The sequence below is a fragment of the Danio rerio genome, chromosome 10, assembly GCF_052040795.2.
Source record: "Danio rerio strain M-AB ecotype USA chromosome 10, GRCz13ab, whole genome shotgun sequence".
Lineage (NCBI taxonomy): Eukaryota > Metazoa > Chordata > Actinopteri > Cypriniformes > Danionidae > Danio > Danio rerio.
In genome coordinates, this window is record NC_141030.1 from 34082507 (window position 1) to 34108112 (window position 25606).

Here is a 25606-nt window from a genome sequence, read left to right on the forward strand (position 1 = left end):
AAAAATGTGTTGGAAAAAAGAAAATTATTACCATTAAACAGAAGCTAGGGACAAACATAAACAGGGGGGCTAATAAGTCAGGAGGGCTAATAAATCTGACTGTAAGTGTTTTTATAGCTTATCAGGAGTTATTGACAGCAGATTGCTATGTGTCATGTCAGTTAGAAGCGGGTGAAAAAAGCCGTCAGATTCACACAGAGTTGTGTGGAGAAGCGTAGTTGGAAATGACAGCAGCTTGTTGCAGCAGTTGTGGTTTGCGGCTTGAAAAACTGTTATTCAGATCTTGAAGTAATTACATGCAAAGAGTGAGCAGTTTGACAATGTAAAAATGCTCCCATTATAATCAATGAAGCTGTCAGTCGCTTCATGTTTACACAATTTCACATCACTGCTTGTGCATTTCAAGGATCATTTTGTTTACACCTGCATTAAAGCGATACATTAAAGCGATGGCTCACACAAAAAATAATTCACTTGTCACAACACTAAAGAAGCTATTTTGAAGAAAGCTGAAGACCTGTAACCATTGACTTCTATTGTATTTGTTTTTCCTACTGTGGAAGTCAACGTATCTTTCGCTGTCAACAGAAGAAATAAACTCATAATAGTTTAGAACCACTTGAGGGTGAATAAATTGTGAGGAAATATTTGTTTTTTGAGAGAACTATCCCTTTAACATGTGCCATAAGTATTCCCATTACCACCCAAAGCCTTACACAAAACAAGTTGAACTACCTCCAGGTTGCAGAGTAAGTTTCAGGTTGACAAAACCATACATAACTAACCTGGATAACCCACTTCTAATGTTATGCCTCGATTGAATGGGCATTATCACTGGTTATCAGCTGATAGATTTGGACCATAGGGGCCTTCTGCTCCTGCTGGTAGGCTCAGAACGCTTTTATCATCCATCCACATGGTTAATCAGTTATACTAATAGAGAAGACTCCAGATCCAGACCTTTACATTTACATTTTTGTTATGGTTGGGTTTAGTGTTGGGGTAGAGATAGAAGTTAAAAATTAATGGGAAATTTAATAAATTATAAAATTATTCTCATAGTTAATCAGCTATATGAATAGAGATGACTCCAGATCCAGATCTGTTTTTACATTACTGTGACGATTGGGTTTGGGGTTGGGGTAGGGGTAGACATTATTAAAATACAATTAATGAGAAATTTAAGCATGTGGATGGATGATAACAGCCTTCTGAGCCTACCACTATATCTAAGCTCATATCTATCAGCTCATAACCACTGATAACGGCCATTTAATCGAGTGATAACATTCAAATTAACTGCCTGGATAATATGGTGAAGGGGTTTCACAACGCTTGATATGAACACTCACTGTCAACTTAAACCATGTGTTTACTCTGGATCACATGCACCTGAATGTATGACACATAGATATGCGTCTTCAGTATACCCTTCAATTGTTTTACAGATAGAAATTCAAACTGGTTTGGAACAAGTAAAGGATAAGTAAATAATAGCAGATTTTTATTATTATTATTATTTTTTATTATTATTATTATTATTATTTTTTTTTTTTGGGTGAACTATCTATTTAAATAAGCAAAACTACTGTATGAGTCAATGAAATTGGTGTACACTTAAGAGTCTACAAACCGACATGCCTATTTAACCAATGTATTTCGAGGAGAAAGGTTAAATAGGACAGAAAAAAATCCTAGCACTTCCTAATTATGATGTTTTTTGACTTAAAATCTTGATAACATTTTAAGTGGACCTCAGAGAACAGTACAAAATAAACAAAAAGCAGTTCATGACCCCTTTAATGCCAGGTGCAGGCAGGGCCTTATTTACATTCTCCATGCTTTGCAGATTATTAATGGAATGTTCTACTTTTTCATGTCTAACTTGCTTGGAATATTTAAGGGAGAGCTCTCCCAAAACTACTATTCTGCCATCATTTACTCAGCCTTTACTTTTTTTTTTTTTAACACAGAAGATGATATTTTGAGAAATGTTAGAAATCAGACTTCCATATTTGTTATTTCTCCTATGAATGTCAATAGTTGCTGGTTTGTTTATAATAAACATATTATTCTGTATTCATCTGAAAAAACAAAAAACAAAAACAAGTGAACTGAGTAAATAGTGACACATTTTCATTTTGGCTGGAAAAAGCTCACTTGACAGTGAGTAAATAGTAAACAAATGTTCATTTTTCTATCTCTTTATCTCTTTTCTAATCTCTTTAAATTGAGCTTTGCACTTTTTAGGTCTAACAAAGACTATTTTTTGGTTCTAACTCTTGTTTCTAAGCACTCAATTTATGCTGTGAACATATGTGATACATAAAACGCGCATCTGTGATTCAGACTGCTTGAAACTCATTTTTTACGACAGGCTGTTGTTACTGATTATGCCTGTGATTGGTTACTGTGTTCAGCTGCAGCAAAAAAAGCCAACATTTATTATAATAAGTTCTTCATGAAAACCATAATCATAATCTCAGGTGTGTCAACTGTAATATATGGTGCTCGGTTTGTTCTTGTTTGTTTATTTTTCATTACTGTGCAGTTGTCAGAGTTAAAAAAATATGTAACTTAGTTAAAGGCTTACTAAAATTCTCTTAAGCTCTAAAAATCTATATAGATACAGTTGAAGTCAGAATTATTAGCCCCCTTCCCAAATTATTTTTAACAGAGCAAGGAAATGTTCAAAATTTGTCTGATGATATTTTTTCTTCTATGATGATATTTTGTCTTATTTGTTTCATTTTGGCTAGAATAAAAGCAGTTAAATTTTTTCTAAAGCCATTTTAAAGTCAAAATTATTAGCACCTTTATTTCTTTTTTCGATACCTACAGAACAAACCATCATTATACAATAACTTGCTCAATTACCCTAACCTGCCTAGTTAAGCTAATTAACCTAGTTAAGCCTTAAAGGGTCACTTTAAGCAGCTGTATAGAAGTGTTTTGAAAAAAATATTAAGTAAAATATTATTTACTGTCATTATGGCAAGGATAAAATAAATCAGTTTTTAAAAATGAGTTATTAAAACTATTAGGTTTAGAAATGTGTTAAAAAAATTCTCTACATTAAACAGAAGTTGGGGAAAAAATAAACAAGATGCCAAAAATTCTGGGGGGCTAATAATTCTGACTTCAACTGTATATATATATATATATATATATATATATATATATATATATATATATATATATATATATAATCAAAGTAAGCACAGATTTAGCTTTTAATTATATGCAATCTGTAAATGCGCATTTGATTAAACCAGTATTGAAACACAATTTGATAGTAACTAAGTAGTATTATTTGTTATACTTGCATTAATCTTTTCTAGGAGTCCTAAGAACAACATTAATCCCTGAAGTATTAAATGTTCCTCTAAACACCAGTGCTGACAGCTAGTGTTTCCTTATATTACCCAAAGTACAACCAGCAAGAAGTAAACAAGAATGGGGATTCAAACAGACAGCAGAAATCATTATGTATGTGATACAGTGTATGTGTGTGTGTGTGTGTTTGAGAGAGTGAAACACAGACACATTATGTGAGACAGCACTTCTATCTGTATGTGTGAGTGCATGTGTGTGTGACTAGCGGTCCGAATACCTCCAAAGCTTAATGAGGCTGTAGATCATCACAGCGTCTCCAGTTCGATCAATCCACAGGCGGGTCCGATGTTCTGCAGGTCTGAACCTGCTCTTATCAGCCAAAAGCACTGGAGCACGACTGCACTTTCCAGCCCCTCGGCTCAATACTGGGCCCAAATACACTTTATTCTCTGCCAGATAAAGGTGCGGCTGGAGCATGAAATTTTTGAGCCTTTTTTTCCCATTATTGAAGGTGTAATTTTGCTGTTACACTTATTAGACGTTCATGGCTGATGCGTTTCAATAAGTCAGCACGTTGGCTGTAAATAAAGGTGCCTTTGATGAGTTCCACTAATTGCTGATTTAGATTTATTGATCGGTTTCAGAGCTCAGTTGCCTGTTAATTTGCTTGTTATATGCGTTTTAAAAGTATTCGTTGTTGGCTATGCTACGTGGGAAAACTTGAAAGAAAAATGTTTCTCGTCATCTGATCGATTGCATTGTAATTCATCTGGAGTCATAGAGAACCGTAATAGAATTTTGAAATAATTAAATAAAGTTAAAACTATTATCATTGTTATTTTAATATTATTATTGTCAAACCAGCAACCTATATATATATATATATATATATATATATATATATATATATATATATATATATATATATATATATATATATATATATATATATATATATGTATATGTGTGTGTGTGTGTGTATGTATGTAAATATATATATATATATATATTCGGGTGTCACGAGATCTCAGGTCATGAGAGCTTGTGAGATTAAATCTCGTCGAGTTGAAAATTTGTCCCTTGAGTTGAGATGTTGGCATGATGGAGTGTGAGGGTGAAGTTTGCATTGAAGATTTTAAGCAGGATTAGATTTGAACCACAAACAGAATAAATACAGGAACAGTGAAAGGAGCATTTTTTTATAATTAGCTGTCAGTCAGCGCCCGCTCTTATTTTTTTCCTGGTCATTGCGCAGTGTACTGTAGATGCAGACAATCGGATACCTTTCACCTTTAAAAGATAATAAATGTAAACAGGTCATCAAAAGAATCGGATACTGTCACAAAATCCAAATTTACCACCAAGATCTGCAATGTAAATACCAGAGGTGGGACCAAGTCATTGTTTGGCAAGTCACAAGTAAGTCTCAATTCATTGCCCTCAAGTCCCGAGTCAAGTCCCGAGTCAAGACAGGCAAGTCCCGAGTCAAGTCCCGAGTCAAAGGCAACAAGTCTCAAGTCAAGTCCAAAGTCCTGCAGTTTGATTTTCGAGTCTTTTCGAGTCTTTTTAACAGAAAAATAAAATATATACAGATTAGGTATGGTTGTAAGATCTGTATTAATTAAACAAACCTTTTTTTATTAAAGAACATTGCTTAGATATATAAAAATACAAATGCAATTTTCTGAAAAAGTACTGAACAGTGCTGCGTCTCGTCTCCACAGCATAATGCACAAGAACGAGTTCCACCAAAAAAAAGAGTCCATTTTGCCTCACATCACACAGAAATTGCAGGTCTACTGCTGTCTAATTCATTAAGTTTAGTTGTGCTATGTTATGTCTTCGGTGATCAACTTGTGATTAACCAAAATTACATAACCTCAATGTGGTAGCAGTAGACCAACTCCTGTATATGCTGCAAAGTTAAATTGAGTGAAATTGGAATTTTGTCAATTGAATCTCGTGTGTGCTGAAGAGATGGAGTTGCAAATCCGTCTAGCAGCAATGTAAAATGGTAGCACATATTGTTAATGAAGTAGGCTACTTCATACAAACAATAACGTTGTTTTCTTCACATAACGTTGAAGAGCTTTGCTCCTTGTGTGATGCTCGTGCACGGATTTCCTCTGTTTGTGGAAAAAATGATTGCGACTTCTCAAATATACGCTGCTCACGCGCAAATTTTCTCTCGCTCTCATATATGCACTGCTCACACACAAATTTTCTTGAGCGCTCTCAGAGATTATATGCAGACTCACAATTTGTGTCGTGTTCCCTCTTCCTTTCATGCTTTTTGATATGATTCATATTGCTGCACTGTTTAATAACAATACCCAAAATACCAAAATAGACTTACATATTAAATGTTTAATCTAATAAACCATAACATTTTTGGTTGTTTTATATTATGAGATATTTTCAGTTTCAAACGCTTAAAGACAGAGAATAGACCAGTGGTGCCCCCCTGAAAATTTGCTTAGGGGTGGCCAGAAGAGGCCAGCTACGTCAGTGGCACCAATCAATCCACAATAATTTAGTGGCTGCTATTTATTTATTGAAATATTGCATTGTATTGCGTTTATGTAAGTCGATTTAAATAAATAATGTCAACAGCAAAATCATATCGGGGTGGCTAGAGTTTACACAGGGGAAACACCCCTTGTAAAGGGGTTTACACCACTATAAGGCACCACTGGAATAGATGTTGGATGTAAAGAATACATTTTATTTTAAAAGCATTTAAACAAAAACTAATGCAAGCGGAAATGTAACTGTGATAAAATAAGGAAACACTTGATAAGGTATTATAGCCTACTGTATTATTCACTCTTCAAATAAATCTCACTATCAATCTCATTTTATCATGGCAGCTAAAATAAAGTAAACTAGTGTCTGCTGGCTTCCACTTTGCTGATGAGATTGTGGAGGACATTTTCCATGTCATCCTCTTCATTTTGAGGAAAGCTGTTCCACAGGGCCCCTGAACACGTATATTGGCATGTACTGTGTTTTGAACAGTAGCCTACTACAGTAAGGAACTTCAATTGATCAGTTGTGGTAATACTATAGTTGCTATGGTAACACAAGTGTAATATAAACAAATTACCCAGTGCTGTATTATTTTACAATATAGGGTATTTTATACTACAAATCACTACACTTTACTGTAGTAAAACTACACTTTGTATTTTATCTGTTCACTATTGTTAATACTACTATAATAAGTATAATACAAGTATACAACAAGTATAATACTCAAAAACACTAGAATTTATTAAAGAATTTACCTTAACCTTTTAGTTTTTTGTGTATTGTAAATAAATAGTAAAGCAAGAAAGAAACCATATCAACATTCTTGGAAAAACCCTTTGCTAAGCCTCGCCCTCCTTAGTTACTGTTGCTACGCATGTCAAGCTTTCATGCCTGGCACATCTATTACAGTGTGTATGCGCTGGTTTCAGACATTCCCAAGGATTTAATTAGTCATTTTTGACAAACAGGTGAGATATCTGAGAAAGCCAGACAAAAGAGCACTGCAGTATACATTACAGGGGTATATTCACAACATAATAGCAACTGATTAGAGAATAATTTTATCAAAATTGAAGCAAAGTTAGCCTAGCAACCTCATACGCTGAACATTCAACAGCATAGTTCATGCACAGCAGGAGAGGTGAAATTATAAAATAATCTAATAACCTAAGAAACTGATGGATTTGTGCCGAATATTAGCATCATTGACCCATAACAGTGTACAGTACCTATTACTGTCAGCATGTTTGTGTGCTCTTTATCCAGTTTTTATTCAAATTTGCAGTTAAGTGGAAGAAAAAAAATTGAAATGCAAATCAAAGTATAAATAACAGAAGTGAACAAATAGATATTTCCTACCAGCAAATATTAGTGTATGTATTTATATGCGTTACAATGGCGAGGGTTTAAACTAAGCAGTGCTCATAATATCGAGTGGAAAAAAAAGAAAAAGACCGCTGGTAAACATAACCTGCTTTTTTTTTTTTTATAAGAACACAGTTTAGATCTGTTTAGGATAAGAGGAGTGTGAGTTATTGCCACCTATCACTGAATGTGAATATCGAAAACAAAATCAACTTAGCTGTTAACTCCTTTACCGCCCCTCACACAGCTTGATCCACGCTGGCATTTCTCTTCTTGGGCTTTAGGTTTTGAAAAGGGAAAAATCCCACCACCCAGTCCAAACTTTTAGGATAGCGGGTGTCAGATTTGCACAATCCAATAATTGCGCAACGATTTGGCTTGTTTCCCTCGCTCGAAAGCTTGACAGAGCCCCTGTCCGTAGCCACGATTGGTAAGCCGCGATTGGCGGGTGGCGGTTTTTGGGCGTGGCTTAGCGAAGGGTCAGTTTAAAGGAGGATCCCGTGAGAGCAAAAGCACTAAAGGTATGAGACGCCATCGTAAACAAAAGTCAAGCGAACGCAAAGAGACTGAATGCACGAGCGAGAGAGAGAGAGGTGTATGTTGTATGTGAGAGAGAGAGAGAGAGAGAGAGAGAGACAGAGTATTGGCACGCGAGTATTGGCTCGATCTCAAATTCAAATTCTCTCTGCGTTCGTTTGACTTTTGTCCACTCCGGCGCCTCATAGTAGTCACGTTGGATACTGTCGAATCAAAACAATCTACCGTGCTTTGATTGGATGTCATGCCGAAAGCACGCATGCTGTCACACACACACGCGCGCATGCTGTCACACACACACGCACACATAAACGGGGGGGGGGGGAGAGAGAGAGCGGTCCATGTCAACATACTTTTTTATCTTTGGGCTTTTCATGGGAAGCAGCAAGTCTTTACAAGTCAATAGGGGCAAGTCCTAGTCAAAGTCCGAGTCATTTATGTTCAAGTCCAAGTCGAGTTGCAAGTCTTTTTATATTTTGTCAAGTCGAGTCTAAAGTCATCAAATTCATGACTCGAGTCTGACTCGAGTCCAAGTCACATGACTCGAGTCCACACCTCTGGTAAATACTCATATACTTATATATTAACAAATATTTTGCAGTGTTTTCATGTTCAGGGCTCTACTCTTTATACATTTTGTTTTTTGTACTTTGCTATTGATTTTAATAGAATAAATATGCAGTGTGCTTTTAAGTATGGTTGAACAATATATCTGAAAATATATACTGTGTAATTATTTCTCTTTGGGGTCACACTTTATTTTGATGGTCTGTTTGTTGAATTTAAGTTACAAATTGTGATTAGGGTTAGGGTTAGTGTAAGTTGACATGTACTTGCGAAGTTTCTTATAGTCAGTTAAATGTCTGTTGAAGGAGCAGCATCAACAGATATTAAGCAGACAGTCTACTAAAACTCTAAAAATAGACCATCAAAATAAAGAGTTACCACTTTTGTCTGTTGTATTATTATTTTTTTTTATATTGTAATTTGTATTTTGTGATTGTTGTATAATATGATAACAATCCTAAGTGTTATATCATATTTTTTTATTAAATGTGATTTTAATTACAGCATAGTAATTAGTTCTATTCTATTACCTAATAATATACACCCTTGAAAAAAAAAAAAAATTCTTAGCTCAAATTGTCACTCTTAAAAAACAAAATCTGAACATATTCACCCCCCCAAAAAAAATAAATAAAAATAAAAAGCAGAGCAAAAATAAAGGTTCTTGCTTTTTACTGCAGAAAAACAGACCGAGCCAAAAAACAAACAAAAAAAAAAAAATCATTCAACTGTAACAATCAACTGAATACCAACCTCCTGAGTACAGAACATCACACTTTTCTCCCTCAAGAAAACAAATTCACTGGTGAAGTTGAAGTCTTTTTATTAGTTTATTTTTTTGTCGCTATAAAAAGTGTTTCCTTTCAGCACATTCAGCCACCAGATGTGCCGCAGACCCAAGTTTGACCTCTGTCCTTGACTAGATAAGTAATTCAGTGCATCTGACTTTACCGGCCCCTGAGGAGGAATTATGTTTAAATTTCATGCCTTTTATTTAAATAGAAGTTTGCTAAAATATTTAAAACATGATCACGCAAATGAATAAAGAGTTCTTTATTTATTTATTAACGCACTTGCTACACCGTGGTTTTTTTTATAGCTCGATAATTTAAGGCTTTTACTCGCAGAAACATAAATTACGCGTATGCTCAAGATCACGTCCCAAAGACTTTTACAAATTAAACAACATTTTGTAGAGAGACGTGAGACAATGAGAAATGATTTGGGGGAGATTTAATCATAACCGCTGAAGAGGAGGTGTGATTGCAGTGGCTTTTCAGAAAGATCAATTACACTCCGAGTCTTTCTGTCCATACATAATTATTATTGTGTGTGTGTGTGTGTGTGCGCTGTTATGGTTTGGCAGTAAAACAATGTTATATACTATTCTGAAGCGTACATTATAAATTCATAATTTAGAGTTTCTCTCTTCTAGTGTTTTCTGTGATTCAGCTTTAATAAAATGTGATTACATTGTGCACTTTGGTACATATTTTAGCAGTCAAAAATGTATTTATTAGAAATGCAAGATTAGTCGACTACTCAAAATGATACTGCTTCTACGTTGTTTATTATATTTTTATTACATTTATTTTTGCTTTGGTTTTACTGTTTGAATGCTACATTTAAATTACTATCATAGCAATATTAGATGTACATTATTTCTATATTAGGTGTATTTTTTTGTATATTAGGAATATTAAAATAGGAACCGTGATAATGTAAAACTTAAACAAAGTGCTTCGGCACAAAATACTTTTCAAGTATTTTAAAATACAAAATTTATTGTTTCTCCACTGGGAGGCGCTCTGTTTGAACAGAGAATGAGAATCTACAACCAAAGCAAGTTGCTTTCCACCATTTGTGTGGACACGCATGAGTTCACAATGTAAACCATTGTGAATCCAAGCAAAGCTAGCAGTGTTGTTAAACACTCTACCCATCATTTCCACAGTCTCTTCCAGCTGCTTCCATTAGGAGGAAGGTTTTAGAGTATTGTAGCCTGCTCGGCTAGACTACTCAACAGTTTCTTCCCACAGACTGTTAGAGCCCTCAATTTTAGTCAATACCCCCCTCTAAAATGTCATGCCCTTCCCTCCTCCCTATGCATTCCTGAGTGAGTCCCATACAGGTGAGTGGGCTTAACAAACCACCCGTAGAAAGGACACCTATTCATCTCTCTGACTTTTGCACCAGATTGCACATTTGCACTATAGATACTTTCTTAATCTCTCCATGTCTCTTGGAAGCATTGTGCATTTCAAATCATGCTTCAAACAGGTGAGTGGGCTTGACAAACCACCTGTAGAAACATTCTTCTCTCTTTATGCACCTAATAAGTTATTTAAACTCCATCTTACAAGGAATCAATAAGGAAAACGGTGTACTGTAAAACCCAACAATCAACTTTGTTAAATGAACAGAATGTAGTTTTGAACTCAGTGTTGAAGGTAATGAGTTAATTAAATACCTCATTAATTCAACTTATTTGGAGTAAATTCACAGTACTTATATAAATTAGTTTTTTTAAACTTAAATGGTTTATACCAATCAGTTACCTCAAACAATTTAAGTTGCCTTAACTTATTGAATTTTACAGTACCCAGTTGGTTTGAGTTCTCTTCATTTATTAAGGTTTACTGTGCTCTAATTGTTTGTTTACTCAAATGGATTAAGTTCAGGGTACTCAGTTTTTAGAGTGTATAAATCATGTTGCGCTGCTTGATTCAACCTTAAATACCTCTTCTGCTCAATATACAACGTTAAATACCTCTTTTGCACAATATTCAACCTTTAATATCCTGCACAACATTGTTCAGTTTCACATAAAATTACTTGCATGGCCTGTCTTATGTGGTATGTGGCATATAGTTAAGTATCTTATAGAGTAACTAAAATATACTATAAGATACTTAACTATACACATAAGACAGGCCATGCAAGTACTTTAATGTATAGTTATTGTTTTTTTTTTTTTTTTAATAATAGCTCCTATGTCCATTGTTTGTATTTATGATTAATTATGTAGCAACGATGTCCTGTGAGACACATTACATTCTTCTGTATGTCCACACAAACTGGAATGACAATAATGCTCGATTTAACTTCAATCATCACAGAAAAGGCATACCATTTTAAAACATCTTAAAAACACTCAGTATAAAAAGAACAAACATTTGGGAGAAAAAAAAAATATTGTTACAGTATCACACGATTGAAGGAGCATTATCAGTGATTATCAGCTGAAAGAGATGGGCCAGTAAGGGCCAACCCAACAGGCACTGTAACTGATCTGGAGTCTTCTCTATTAGTAACTGATTAACCACACGAACTACTTATATTATTTATAAAAAAATTCTCATTGATTGTATTTTATTAATGTCTACTCCAACCGCCACAGTAATTTAAAAACAAATCAGGATCTGGAGTCTTCTCTATTAGTTTAGCTGATTAATCATGTGGATGGATGATAACATTCTTCTGAGTCTACCAGTAGCCCCATACTGGTCCATATCTATCAGCTGATAACCATTGATAATGCTCATTCAATCGAGTATCTATCTATCTATCTATTTATCTATCTATTTATCTATCTATCTATCTATCTATCTATCTATCTATCTATCTATCTATCTATCTATCTATCTATCTATCTATCTATCTATCTATCTATCTATCTATCTATCTATCTATCTATCTATCTATCTATCTATCTATCTATCTATCTATCTATCTATCTATCTATCTATCTATCTATCTATCTGAGAATGTTAGTGAACTAAATATGCATATGGATATACATATGCATTTAGCTATGTATAGGTTCAGTGTTGTGTTAATTCTTTTAATTATACTTATTTATATAGCACTGTGGTCCTGCAAGATACAACATTATATGTTATAAGCTATGTCCACAGATGAAGTGGAATGTCAATAAAGCTCAACTTGACTCGACTTATTTACTTGAAACAACAAAATAGGTGTCTGTGCTGGTGCAAATCTGGCCTATAAATAAAAATGTTGACTTTTGTTATATTCATATAATATAAAAAATATATATCATACAAAAACAAAGTCTATGAGTTTTATATTTTATTGGTGAATTGGTTACTTAATTAGCAGATTGTTTATTTAAACGCATGGATGGATTTTCCAGTCATGCAAATGAAAGCGGATATTGACTATTGTTTCATTGTATCTGGCTGTAAAGCTGTGGTGTTAAATGACACACAACCCACTGGGGGAAATAGCTCATTACCAGAGAAGCTTCCAGGCAGCAGATCTACTGAACAAATTAGCCAATTCTAGTTAGTTAAACCCCAACACTGATAGAAAACGGCCCTACCAAACACACCGTGGCAGGAAATTACAGCAGCCGCCAGTGAAGCACTCAACAACCACAAAAAATGGAAGAACATGGCAAGATGTCAATGAATTCAATAACTAAGCAAAATGTTAGACTTTATTGGAACATTGTGTTTTATGTATTACACTAATTAGATAAAGCAAGGAAATTGTGTGCCATCATGTGGCTGATAGAGACGCACACTGAAATTAATTCCTGCTCAATTATTTTTTGTGGCTGCCTTTACAAATGGAATGAATTAAAAACTAATTGCATGACAGAAAGACTGTATAAATATAGATTTTTAAAATTAATTATTTATTAATCGTGAAAGAGACTAAATCTTATCAGCAGAGGTAATCTGCTATACAATCAGCTCCTAATTTTGCTAGAGTTGATGAATAATGAGACTGACTGACTGACTGATATTCCTTAGATTCAGGACTTACACCATTGTTTTTTTTCCCCGTTGCATTTTTAATTTTTTAACTATTTATGCTCCAGCTTATCAGTTTTGATCAGATTCTCAAATTGTTCGCAATCTCAGCAATGTTATGTTGTCCTAAAATGTACACATTGAGTAGAGCAAGCAAGCAAGTGAGCAGCATATAAACAAATAGACCAAATATAATAATATAAATAACTAAAAAGTATATATTTAAGTAAGTCCTATTTGAGTAACATAATACACCTGTGACGTTTCAGCTCAAAATGCCTCACAGATCATTTATTTGACCATCTTGTAAAAGTTAACCCCCTTTTCAGAAGAAACCATTTTTCTTCAATCATACTTAAGATACTATGGCACAGACACTATATAGTGCAGGGGTGGGCAAACTCGGTCCTGGAGGGCCGGTGTCCTGCACAGTTTAGCTCCTACTCTAATCAAACACACCTGCTTATAGTTTCTAGTGATCTTGAAGACACTGATTAGCTTGTTCAGGTGTGTTTGACTAGTGTTGGAACTAAACTCTGCAGGGACACCGGCCCTCGAGGATCAAGTTTGCCCTTCCCTGATATAGTGTATATATATATATATATATATATATATATATATATATATATATATATATATATATATATATATATATATATATATATATATATATATATTTTAGGGTTGTAACAATATACCGGTATGACGGTCTACCACGATTTGAACGTGCACGATTATCATACCATGAACAATTGCATATCAACGGTTTTAACCCTTAAAGACTGAGACAGCCGCCCGCGGCTAAAAATAAGTATTGCTCTTAAATGTTTAATAACTTTTGATCCGCTGATCCGATTCATACAATTCAAATATTGGCATAAAGAAGAGAATCTCAGCTTTCCAGTGCTGTATCACATAACATTCGCAGACTTTCAGAGGCTCCGGAATCAGTGCGGTTACGTCATCAAAATTTGACAACGCTGATTTGACAAAGAAACGCTCGTTACTGTGTCTCCGGACAAACCAGACATGATACATTGATGCATTGTCCCTCCTCCATGCCCAGATTGGTTCAAACTCGCTATATCACAACCAATAAGCATAGGTTTCGCTTTTGTTTGTGGACCAACACTGAGCTTTTTGAACAACACGGAATGAGAGATATACATTTATACGCGGCTAAATAAAACGCAAAAAAAAGTTTTGCATGAAATAATTCTCATACTAAGTACTTTTGCATGCACAGCAGCACAGAAACATGACAAAACAGTGACACAGCAAAGAAGAACTGCTGCTCTTGCTGTTTTCAAAAGACGCAAATGAAGGTGCAGCTGTTTGTCTGCATTGCAGACAACCATATCCAAATCCATATCCACAGACAACCATATCCAAATCCATATCCACAGACAACCATATCCATGCTGGCACATAAAACCTAAAGATGTTCCATATTGAATCTAGTTTCGTTATGTAACTATTTATAGGATAGTAAATATTTATATCTATTTTTTTACTGAGGATTTGCACCATGTTTATTTGGACTTGACACATTTATTATTTTCTTATTTTTTTATTTGTTCTTTGTAAGTGGTGTTGTTTATAGTAACTGAAAATATATTATTTGGAAAAAGTCAAATTTGCTTCACTGTTCTATTATTTTGTAACATTTGTAACATACCGTATACCACAAAACCGTCAAACCGTGGTATTGTTTTAGACGATTATCATACCGTAAAAAATTCATACCGTTACAACCCTAATATATATATATATATATATATATATATATATATATATATATATATATATATATATATATATATATATATATATATATATATATATATTATAGGTGGGCATAGATTATTTTATTTTTTTTTATCTAGATTAATCTCGGAATTAATCTAGAATAAAATGGCTCATTTGAATTCTGCTGAAGGCATTCAGAATATGTGGGCTTAATAAATCTTTGAGAATGGGTTTCTCAAGCCAGGTGGCGGATTAGACGGGGCTCATCTCCTGTTTCCAAAATGCATCATAAACTGCTTGAGAAACTGTTCTGCTATGATAATTGGTGTTGAAAAAACAATTATGTTCAATTAGATGTACTGTTAACTGTTTATTCACTTAAACATAAATTTTAAACTGTAGGCCTACATAGGCTCAAAACAGCGATTTTTGATCACCTTAATCAGACTTTAGTCATAACTGAACTAATCAGAAATTAAGATTTGTGGAGTATGTATATAATAGTGGAATTTTTGAAGTAAACAACCCGATCAAACTATTACCACCATTTAGGAGTTTTTGCCATATTTTTCAAAATTAACCACACACACACGGCTGTCAGTAAAGGACCTCACACACACACACATCGCAAAATGCTGAATTTTCTTTCCATTTGGTGTGCGTTTTTAAATTTCATAACACTCTTACCAGTCTTTGCTTAGAGTTTAAAGTGGAAAGAGGATAAATGTGCCCCTGACTCAAGCACTTGACTCTGTTCTACTATAGTGACACTTCATTGCCACTTTTATTTCAGTTCCAATTAATTTGTGCAGCACATTTCACAATACATATTGTTCCAAAGCAGCCTGAATAGTGTCTTACAAACCTCTTGTGAGCAAGCCAAGGGCGACAGTAGCCAGGAAAAACTCCCTGAGATAGTTAGACAGAATGAGGAGGAGGACACCTTCAGGGGAACCAAGCTTGGAAAGCCAAATTTAAACAAACACATGCTTGGTTTTTATACAGCACGCTACACTCTAAAAAAAGCTGGATTTTAACCCAATGATATAGGAATATGGACAAAATTGGGTAATTTTTTTATGGTAAATTTAATTTACATTTTCAATTCTTTATTTCTATAGTGCTTTTACAATGTAGATTGTGTCAGCATCTAAGACATAGATGGAGTTTTAATAATTTGAAGCTGCTTCAGTCTAGTTTTCACAGTTGAAGTTCAGTTTAGTTCAGGTCAGTGGGATGTAAATGTCACTGCTGAAAGCCCAAACACTGAAGAGTGCAGCAATGAGCAACTCCATGCGAATTCTAAACCAAGCAAGCCAGTGACAACAATAACGAGAACAAACATTACCAATTGACGAAAGTAAAACCTAAAGAAAAACCAGGTTCAGCTGGGCATAACCAGTTGTTCTCTGGCTAAACGTCTTGTCTATCCAACTGTTGGGTTTATCCATATTTGACCAAGTGTTGAATTCTTAGTCTCTCATACAGTTTTGAATAGGAAAAAAAATTTAATGTTCAATATGGCAAATGAAGCCTCACCTTCTAGAACTGGAGCCAATCATTGATCGATACATACATGCAATTCTCTGGGTGAGAGACTTGGAACAGACGTGTTTTTATGACAGTTTCTGCAGTTGTTATGAATCCTCTGGGGTCAGCAAATGCACTTCAATCTCTTTAAAAAACTTTCTTTACAGACATGAGAAATATATCTACATAAAGCTTTAAATCTCTTCTTTTAAACGAACCACTACACTTAAAAACAGCTGATCTCTAGTTTTGTAATCTGCATAAAACGAATGTGAGGTACAGTCAGTCCCATCAAACAAAACATCACATGATAGCAGCTACTCGAATGCCTACAAACTCGCTGTCAATTTGGAAGTAGATTTGCCATCAAGACCAAGTTAGGAATTATTACAGAAGACCAGACGAGATATTATTCAGAGAATGATGTTGTGTTACAAGTAAACATAAACAGCCATAAGTAAGGTCGGTGTCGCGATCTCGTTGTATTTATGCGTATTAGATTGGGCAATCTGAAATTTGCAGATTTTGTGTGATTCAAACGGTTAAAAATTAAACTTAAGAGACAGTTGTTGTTTAATTTCATTAGTGATTCTAACTATGAAATTAAAACGTAAGCTTGCGAGAATGTGATATGTTCCCATTCAAACAGAACGCCATTTCAAAGATGACGGCCTAGTGAAATGACTTGCCTTAAAGCAGTGGGTCTCAATTCCGATCCTGCACATTTTGAATGTCTCTCTTATTTGACACACAAGGGTCTGATGAGGGGTCTGATGATGATTTAATTCAGATGTTTTAAGCAAGGAAGACAAAATGTGCAAGATGGGGATGTAATTAACAGATATTTATTGTATTAATCAGAAGGACATTCAAAAGATACAACTAGTAAGTCAAGTAGCAAAGAAAAAAAAAAAAACGTAAAAAAAAAATTAAGTTACGATGCAAATTGCTTCCAGTACATGGCTGACAATGTAACAGTACTAAAAATAACTATGCTACAAAAACAAGTTGATATTTGAGTGTCTTCATATGCTTCACTGCAACAAAAAGTCTAGTCTAGTTGTAACTAATGGTATCTTCCAGATGAATGCGGTCACCTAATAAATTCCCTGCTGTTATTATTAGACTAATTATATCTTCATTAGCACAATCTTCCAATCTATCACTGTTCGTTTTGTTTTACCTTCCCATTTTACCTTCACAAAAACACTACCCTTAGTCTGGTAAACACACAAAACAGGCCAGGAGGGGCTTCATTATCTAGAAAGTCACCATTCCAGTTATGGTAATAGAAACCTTTGGCGAAGATAACAGATAAGGATATTTTAAATTAGCTGCTTATTATGTGCAAAATTATAATAAGAAAGGTCATTTAATTTCGATAGCACGGCAGCAATCAGAAATGTCCTCATAAGGGACGCGCGGAGGCTGAAGGGGTGGCGATATGTAATATTTCTAAATGAATCATGCGCCGTTTGATCCGCGGCTGATATTAGATTTTCCCCTCTTTCTTATTATTGGTCCTCACTGAATTGGCCGAGTGATATAAACACTGATGACAACTTTAGAGCCGCAGACTCTGTGCATTTACGCCTGACCTCGACGTGCTGTTGCTCAGGGAATACGAGAAGTGTCTTTCTGATAAAGCCACCTGCAATATTTAGATTTGCTTGATGGAGCCGCAGAAGCTGAGCGGTAATATACTTTCTGGGCCACGTCTGAGAAAGTGGCAGTGTTGGAAGTAGTCAGACCGTTGCAGAGATGAAAAATAAAAGGCAAAATAGGATGATGAAAGAGGAGGAGAGGGTTATGTCATGTACAAAAAAAAAAAAAGGGAAATGTTTTTCCTTTGGGTTTTTTTAAATGTTTGGTGTGTTGATGAAAACAGTGGCTAAATGATAGAAGTTCACATCTATTTGATTAAAATAGTTTAATAGTTTCTGTATTTGGGGATTCACAAGTGTTTTTCGTTTATTTAGGGTTGTAAATTACATTATGGTAAATTGATCTCTGTTCTTTTGATGATGAAAACTATACAGTTTAACAAAGTGATTTTTATTGACATTTTAATAGAAGTCTGTGAAATAAGAGAACATGCACTGGTAGTTTTTACAAGGTTTTTGAACCGTTAATACAACACCAACCCAGACAATAATCATTAATTAATTTTTTTTTTTTTTCGGCTTACTCCCTTTAGTCCCGTCACAACGGAATGAACTGCCAGCTTATCCAGCATGTGTTTTACGCAGCGGATGCCCTTCCAGCTGCAACCCATCACTGGGAAACACCTATACACTATCATTCACACACACACTATGGACAATTTAGCTTACCTAATTCACCTACAGGCGGTGCGGTGGCACAGTGGGTATTGATGTCGTCTCACAGCAAGAAGGTTGCTTGTTTGAGCCTCAGCTGGGTCAGAATTGGGTTAGCTAAATTGTCCGTAGTGTATGTGTGTGAATAAATGTGTTTGGGTGTTTTCCAGTGATGGGTTGCAGCTGCAAGATCAAGGTCCCATAATGCAATTCAGATGCATATAATAAATGGGGAAAAATAATGAATTTAAAATAACGAAAAATGCTGAAACTGCTAATTTATAGAATTTTTTTTACATTGCGTATTATGCATGCCATGCTATATTTTGTTCTTCAAATTGTATTATTATATATGATTGTGTTATGTTATGTTTTTGGATGACTGACAACTAAAAACTTGTGTTCAGTAATTTAATTAAGAATTTAATAATTAAGAAATGTTCAGCCTGATCTCACGAGAAAACGTAAGTATTTTTGTTTTGACAGTTTAGTGACTAATTCATAGAAATCCCTACGAGTTCAGTTGTAAGAGAATGTATGATTTTTAAAAGGAGGTATGGCACCCAACCTCACCCCTAAACCCAACCGTCATTGGGTGATGAGCAAATTGTACTAAATTGTACAATTTAGATTGTAAAAATTCTTAAGAATTTTAAAGCAGGGGTCACCAAACTTGAAGAATAAAGCAGGGGTCACCAAACTTGTTCCTGGAGGGCCGGTGTCCTGCAGATATTAGCTCCAGCCCTAATCAAAAACACCTGAACAAGCTAATTAAGGTTTTACAAGGTATACTTAAAACACCCAGGCAGGTGTGTTGAGGCAATTTGGAGCCAAAACCTGCAGGGACACCGGCCCTCCAGGACCGAGATTGGTGACCCCTGCATTAAACTAAAAAAAATACGAAATGCCATAACATTGCGTTGGAAATTTTAGAAAAAGAGGAAGAATGGGATAAATATACTTCTTGTTATTTAAAATGAGGATACTACTCTTCAATCTGACATTTTCAGACTAAATTACAAAATAAAATTGACTATGAAGCCAATTTAAAAGGGTTTGTACTTAAGAACCTATTAAACAGACATTGATATGGTGTGTAATATCATTATGACTGATTATCAATGTTTGTTCAAGTGATATTGGGAATTCATCACATTTTTGTCAGGTTGTTTTTAGCTATTATAACTAAATATTAATTAAACTTAAATTAAAATATTTACTCTGTTATTTAATGTTACCTCAGAAATTTTACATTGACATTTATGTAAAGCTTTACATTTTCACGTTCACAGTTGTGTGTCTTGCATTCATCACATTGTATGGACCAAATGTTCCCACAAATATAGCAATGCTGATCAATTTTGACCTTGTGGGGACATTTTTTGGTTCATGTGAGGAAAACGGCTTATAAATTACACAGAATTAAGTATTTTGTTTTCTGTGAGTGTTGGGTAGGGTTGGGTATAGTGGATAGAAAACTAAAAAAAAATTACGTCTAATGGAGGTCCCCATAAAATTTTTTAAAAAATCTGTACTTATGTGTTTGTGTAGATAAAAATATGTATGGAAGATATGGTTATGTGTTCTCCATGACTCCAGGGGGAGCTGTGTATTGAAATAATGGAGTTAACTCTTGTCTACATGGTTGGACCTGTTGTTTATCCTCAGTTTTGTTTTCTTGAGAGAGGTACGATCTGGTTTATATGGCTGTTTCTCAATTCCAAGAACGCAGAGAACGGACTTGTGTTCTTGTGGAGACCGGTCTTACCAGGTATCCTCGGAAGAATGAACTCAGGAGACCGCGAGGACAGAGAATGCGTCCTTTAAGAATTGAGATGCTGCGTTCTTCCTGATGGTCACGTGACCTTCACGTGTTTTAAATGTTAAATTATTTAAACATTGCAGCATACATACAACGATTTATTGTTTTTGCCCTTTTCAAAATATATACTTTGCATAAAAACATTATAAATCTATGTTGCACAGTATAAATAAAACAGATTTTAATACGAATTTCAGCAAACAAACACCCTTAATGTGTTTATTCTTTTATTAAGACGTCCATGGTAATGTTTAATTTCACCGTTTCATTTAGGGAAACTCCTGACGTAAATAAGTCATATCTCTGAACTTTAATAATAAATCTAAATAAAACTCAGCGCTTCCCACCTCCAGTCGCAATGACTTCTAGGACTTCCAGAGCGAGTTCGGTGCTTAAGTCTGCATCGTTGCGTCCTCGATATCAAGAACACATCCGGGAAGTTTCACGCGTCCTCCGTACTTGCGGTCTTGAGTATTGGAACTGAACTTAAGCAGCTGATGATGACGTTGCACGAGAACACGAAGACCGCTAAAAAACGCATATTGAGAAACAGCCTTATGTCAAATAATGTTAGTCATCCATGTTCCTGTAAGAAATATATAATAGTTAATGTGTTCACTAATGTGTTGGTGTGGTAATTTTGATGAATGATACTTTTGAGATTTTGTATGTTTGTTGCAAAGCACATTGTATGCAATGTTATGTTGTTTAGGTTTAACTGTGCATTTTATGTTGGTTAGGGTTGGAGTAAGGGGATAGTATACAAAGTCTTTAAGTAAAAATCATTACGTCTAAGGGAAGTACCAATAAAAAAATAAATATATCTGTACTGTTGTTTTTGTGTAGATAGACAGATGTAGGGAAGATGTTATGTGTCCTCCTTGACTCCAGGAGGAGCTGTGTATTCCAATAATGAAGTACTCCCTTGTTTACCTGAGTGAAGCTGTTGTATGCCCTCAGTTCATTTATTTTCTGTGTGAGAAAGGTAAGATCTGGTAAATTTGTGAAATAATGTTAGCCATCCATGTTCCTGTAAGAAATCTATAATAGTTAATGTTCACTAATGTGTAGGTGTGGTTATTTTGATGAACGGTACTTTTGAGTGTGGGTATGTGTGTTTGTGGCAGAGCACATTGTATGCTATGCTATGCTATGCTATGCTATGTTGTTTTAGGTTTAACTTTGCATTTTATGGTTAGATTACGCTGAATACAACAATATTTGTCCATCATGTGTTATTTTTCTCAGACATTTAAAGGCCTTGCAAATACTTTTCTGAAATTGTATTTTTAAGGAGAAAGTTTGAGTGAGCGAATTTAAAACCAAGTATTGTTGCTCCACTTTGTTTTTCAATGTTTGGGATTGGTTTATTATTATTATTATATTTTTTGTAGATGCACTTCCTTAAACCATCCCAGTGTTTTTTAAAATTATAAATTCCTTCCAAATAGACCTATTTATTTCATCTGCGGTGAAAATATATATATTTTAATCTCGCAATATAAATTGTATGAAAATAAAATAGCTATATCAGTTATTTCCTATATCGTGCAGACGTAATGTATACAGGCATGGGATGATAACCGTTTTCAAGGTATACCGCGGTTTGGAAAAAGTTACGATTTTAGTACCATTCCTAAGCTATGTGTGAGATTTTTTTATTTACATTTTTTTTTTTGTAGTTTTAAAGGACAACAGTTACTCCAGCTGAAAAGATATCAAAAGAGGCCGTTTTAAATTGTAAAGAAATCCCTTTTTTTTAAACTAATGAAGATAGCAGAAGTCAATGATTAATTTGAATTATTTAGCCTGTTGCTCCAAAACATTATAAATCTTTCAAAAAATAAAATGTAATGTTTTCAAAGGGGAAAAAAGATTTTGTTTTTTACCCAGACATTTAAAAATAATATATTTTAGAGCAGTGAGCACAATACCGTGATGCTGTGAAACCGTGATATTTTTATCCAAGATTATCATACCGTCAGAATCTTATACCGGCCCATGCCTAAATGTATATATAGTAGTGATCCTTTTTACTGTTTTTTTATTTTTTTTTTATTTGCATTATTACATTATTTAACTTACAACACCCTGTGCAAAATCTGATGCGAGAGTGCGATGTTTGACACTTACTGTTTTTCAAATCCATATTTTACAAAAAAATCTAATCTATGTTATAAATCACTTTAATCAAAACTAAAAGTAATCAAAAAAAGCAATCAGATCAATCAAAATGTAATTAAGCAAATATACTGTAACTGACTATACTGCGATTATGTAACATGTAATCTATAACAAATACAATATAACAGGATTGCTCATTTTGGTTAATTAACCAATGCCTGTTAACCAAAAATTAACAGTTGATTGGTCAGATTCATATAAAATTATAATTTAATAAAACAATTACATCTTTTTTTATGATTCAGCATAGGCTGTTTTTTTCCCCATCAAATGTTTTTTTTTTTTCTTTCTTTCGTCAAATAAAAATATTAGGCTACCTCAAATCGATTACTCCATGGAAAATATGCATTCAAATGAATAATGCGCTGTTATTCTTATGTCAAAAACCTCTGTCAAGAAAGACAATGACAAGGCTTGTTTGTTGGCTTTTTGTAAAGTTTAGGCTACTATAGCATATAACAACCTTGTTTTTTACATATGATATTGCATTAATTTGCGTACATGTTTTATAAGCTATAAAATAAAAACCTCAGTTTGCTGCAAAGTTATCATTATATGCAAAAATCAAGAAAATCTTTGGATTTGTTTGATTCGTGGATTATGTAGGCTATTTTAAAAGAATGGGTATTTTATAAGAACCATAAATATCTCTAATTTTCCAAATAAAAAAACTTGGTTTGTCGGTTGTACATTAAATCATGACAACTATAGCTTATTAGTTGTGTTTATGATAGGTGCTGGAGCACGCTCTGAAGGAGAGTAACATAAACCAATATTCTGACTTGTGGACTTCTCGTTTCCAAAGCAGCGCACATTTCAGAAAGTTTTGTTTTGCGGCTTCTTTCTCCAATTGTCCAAATAAACAAAAGTGTTTATGATGCAGATCCAGGACAGAGACAATCAGCATTAGCGCTAGTTTGGCATCAACTCATCTGTCAAACGGTCACCAGCAATATTCTTTTTTTGGCAAAATATGTCTGTAGGCATATGTGATTGCACATTTTAATATCCTGCAAGTTAACAAGTTTGTGTTGCACATTTATGCAGGCAATTAAAAAAATACAAATAATATTTTTAATTGTTTAACTCATACCATTAATTGGTTAAAATGCACCCTTTTAACAGTTAATCGGTTATTATGAACATCCCTACAATATACTTTTCTTAAATCTTTAAATATTTTCCTCAAATGCTTCACCTCAGTGTTTAGATTTGTTCTTTTCATCTTGATTCACAGAAACTGAGGAATACAATACTTTCTGGGCCAAGTCAGAGAGAATGGCAGTGTTAGAAGCAGTCAGACCATTGCATGGAAGAAAATAAGCCAAAACAGGATGATGAAAGAGAAGCTGGTGGCGCTGCAGTGACACATCTGTGTTTCTAATGTCCGCCCTTGAAGAGATGGAGGCAGAATATAGATAGGCAGTGGAGAAAGGAAGGTTGTCCGCAGGTAAATCAAAGACGGAGAGGGGAATTGTGGGTTATCGAAACAAGTAGTACCAGCCACAAGTAATTCACCCCACAGATGATGACTTTCATTGGCCCGGACCTGTATTCGATCCTGCGGGGGATCAGTAAATCTGTCAGAGAGCAGGCATAAACTTCATTTCCTCCTGTAATGTCATTTGCCTGTGATGACAGTGGAGAATCGCATGACGCTGGTGGTTTGGCAGTGGCACAGACAAATCCTGGCAGCCAAAAGCCATCGACCACACACAAAAAAGAAAGAAAGAAATCTCATTATCCATTCCGGAAATCCATTATCTGCTAATGTTTTTTTTTTTTTTTTTGAATATGTTATCTAAGAGTGTTTTAAGGGCCTAATGGAGTCCTTATCTTTATTTTGCTCTGCGTTTGCAAAAAAAAAAAAAAAAGGACAAAAAAAAATAAATGAAATGGTGGTAATTACATGCTGAACTGGAGGTTTCAGGACTAATCGGATAATGTATTTACATATCCATAGCTTATGTGAATGAGGGAATTTGAGTTTTTGGGTTAGACTGATGTCTAGAATTGTTTTAAAGAGAAAATAGCCATGCCTCCATCCACCTATTTTTATGCGCATAAAAAATCAGTTGATGAAAACACCAAGATGCACATACATTTTGAAAATGCTCACAAAAAAAAAATGTGCATAACTGAGTAGGATAAAGTTTTTATTCGGTAAGGAATGATGTGCATAAACTACGATGAAAACACTTTTACCAAACAAATTCCACTATGCGCATTAAAAATGTTATGATTTAGTTATTAAATAGATCATGTGATGATAAAAATGTTTGTGAATGGACAAACCATCCAGCTGAGCACATTGTAAACCATCTGAAACTTTGTTTTGGTCATTCTATATGCTTAATCATTTAGGTATTAATGTTATTATATTATTAATGACCTCCAGAACTGTCAAGAGCGTCTTTGCTCCACGTCTCTCGCCTTCAAACGCCACCAAGCATTCATCGCATGTCAGTATCGTCTTCTGAGGTGTAAGTCATTTATTAAATGATGCAAAGATCCATGCAGCTTCTTGTACCACAGACAATTCTGTTTTCACTGATAATATGTGGCGGTAGTTAATCAGGAAGTGACGATTTTGTTCTCTTTGACTCTTTGGATGGAAACGTTACTTTATCCGCACATCTTTTATGCAATATTCCACTTTTGCGCATAAAGTTATTTCGCGTTTTTGGATGGAAACATAGCTAGTGCACACTTTTTTTTAGTTAATTAAAGGAATAGTTCACTTAAAAGGTACCACCAGGAAGAGTTTTAAATAATTTATCAAAAATTGAACTGAAAAATCATATTTATGTGTGAATCAAAAAAAAATCATATGTGTGAATTTTATCTATTTATATTTTATATATTTGTCTAAGTAATTTTGTTTT

At 34.4% G+C, this 25606-nt stretch overlaps 1 protein-coding gene across 14 annotated transcripts in view; it reads left to right on the forward strand.

Annotated features, from left to right (window-relative positions):
* The window catches only part of ntm (neurotrimin), a 628604-nt gene that overhangs the window by 386792 nt on the left and 216206 nt on the right, over positions 1-25606 (forward strand). For 4 of the 14 annotated variants that reach the window (XM_087269729.1, XM_087269730.1, XM_087269731.1 and 1 more), the window contains exons 1-2: positions 21483-21522; positions 23959-24171. Coding sequence is in view for 4 of the 8 variants with exons in the window: in XM_087269719.1 (XP_087125845.1) it covers positions 21450-21522 (73 nt within the window). In the remaining 4 variants the exon portion in view is untranslated. 14 annotated transcript variants of the gene reach the window in all.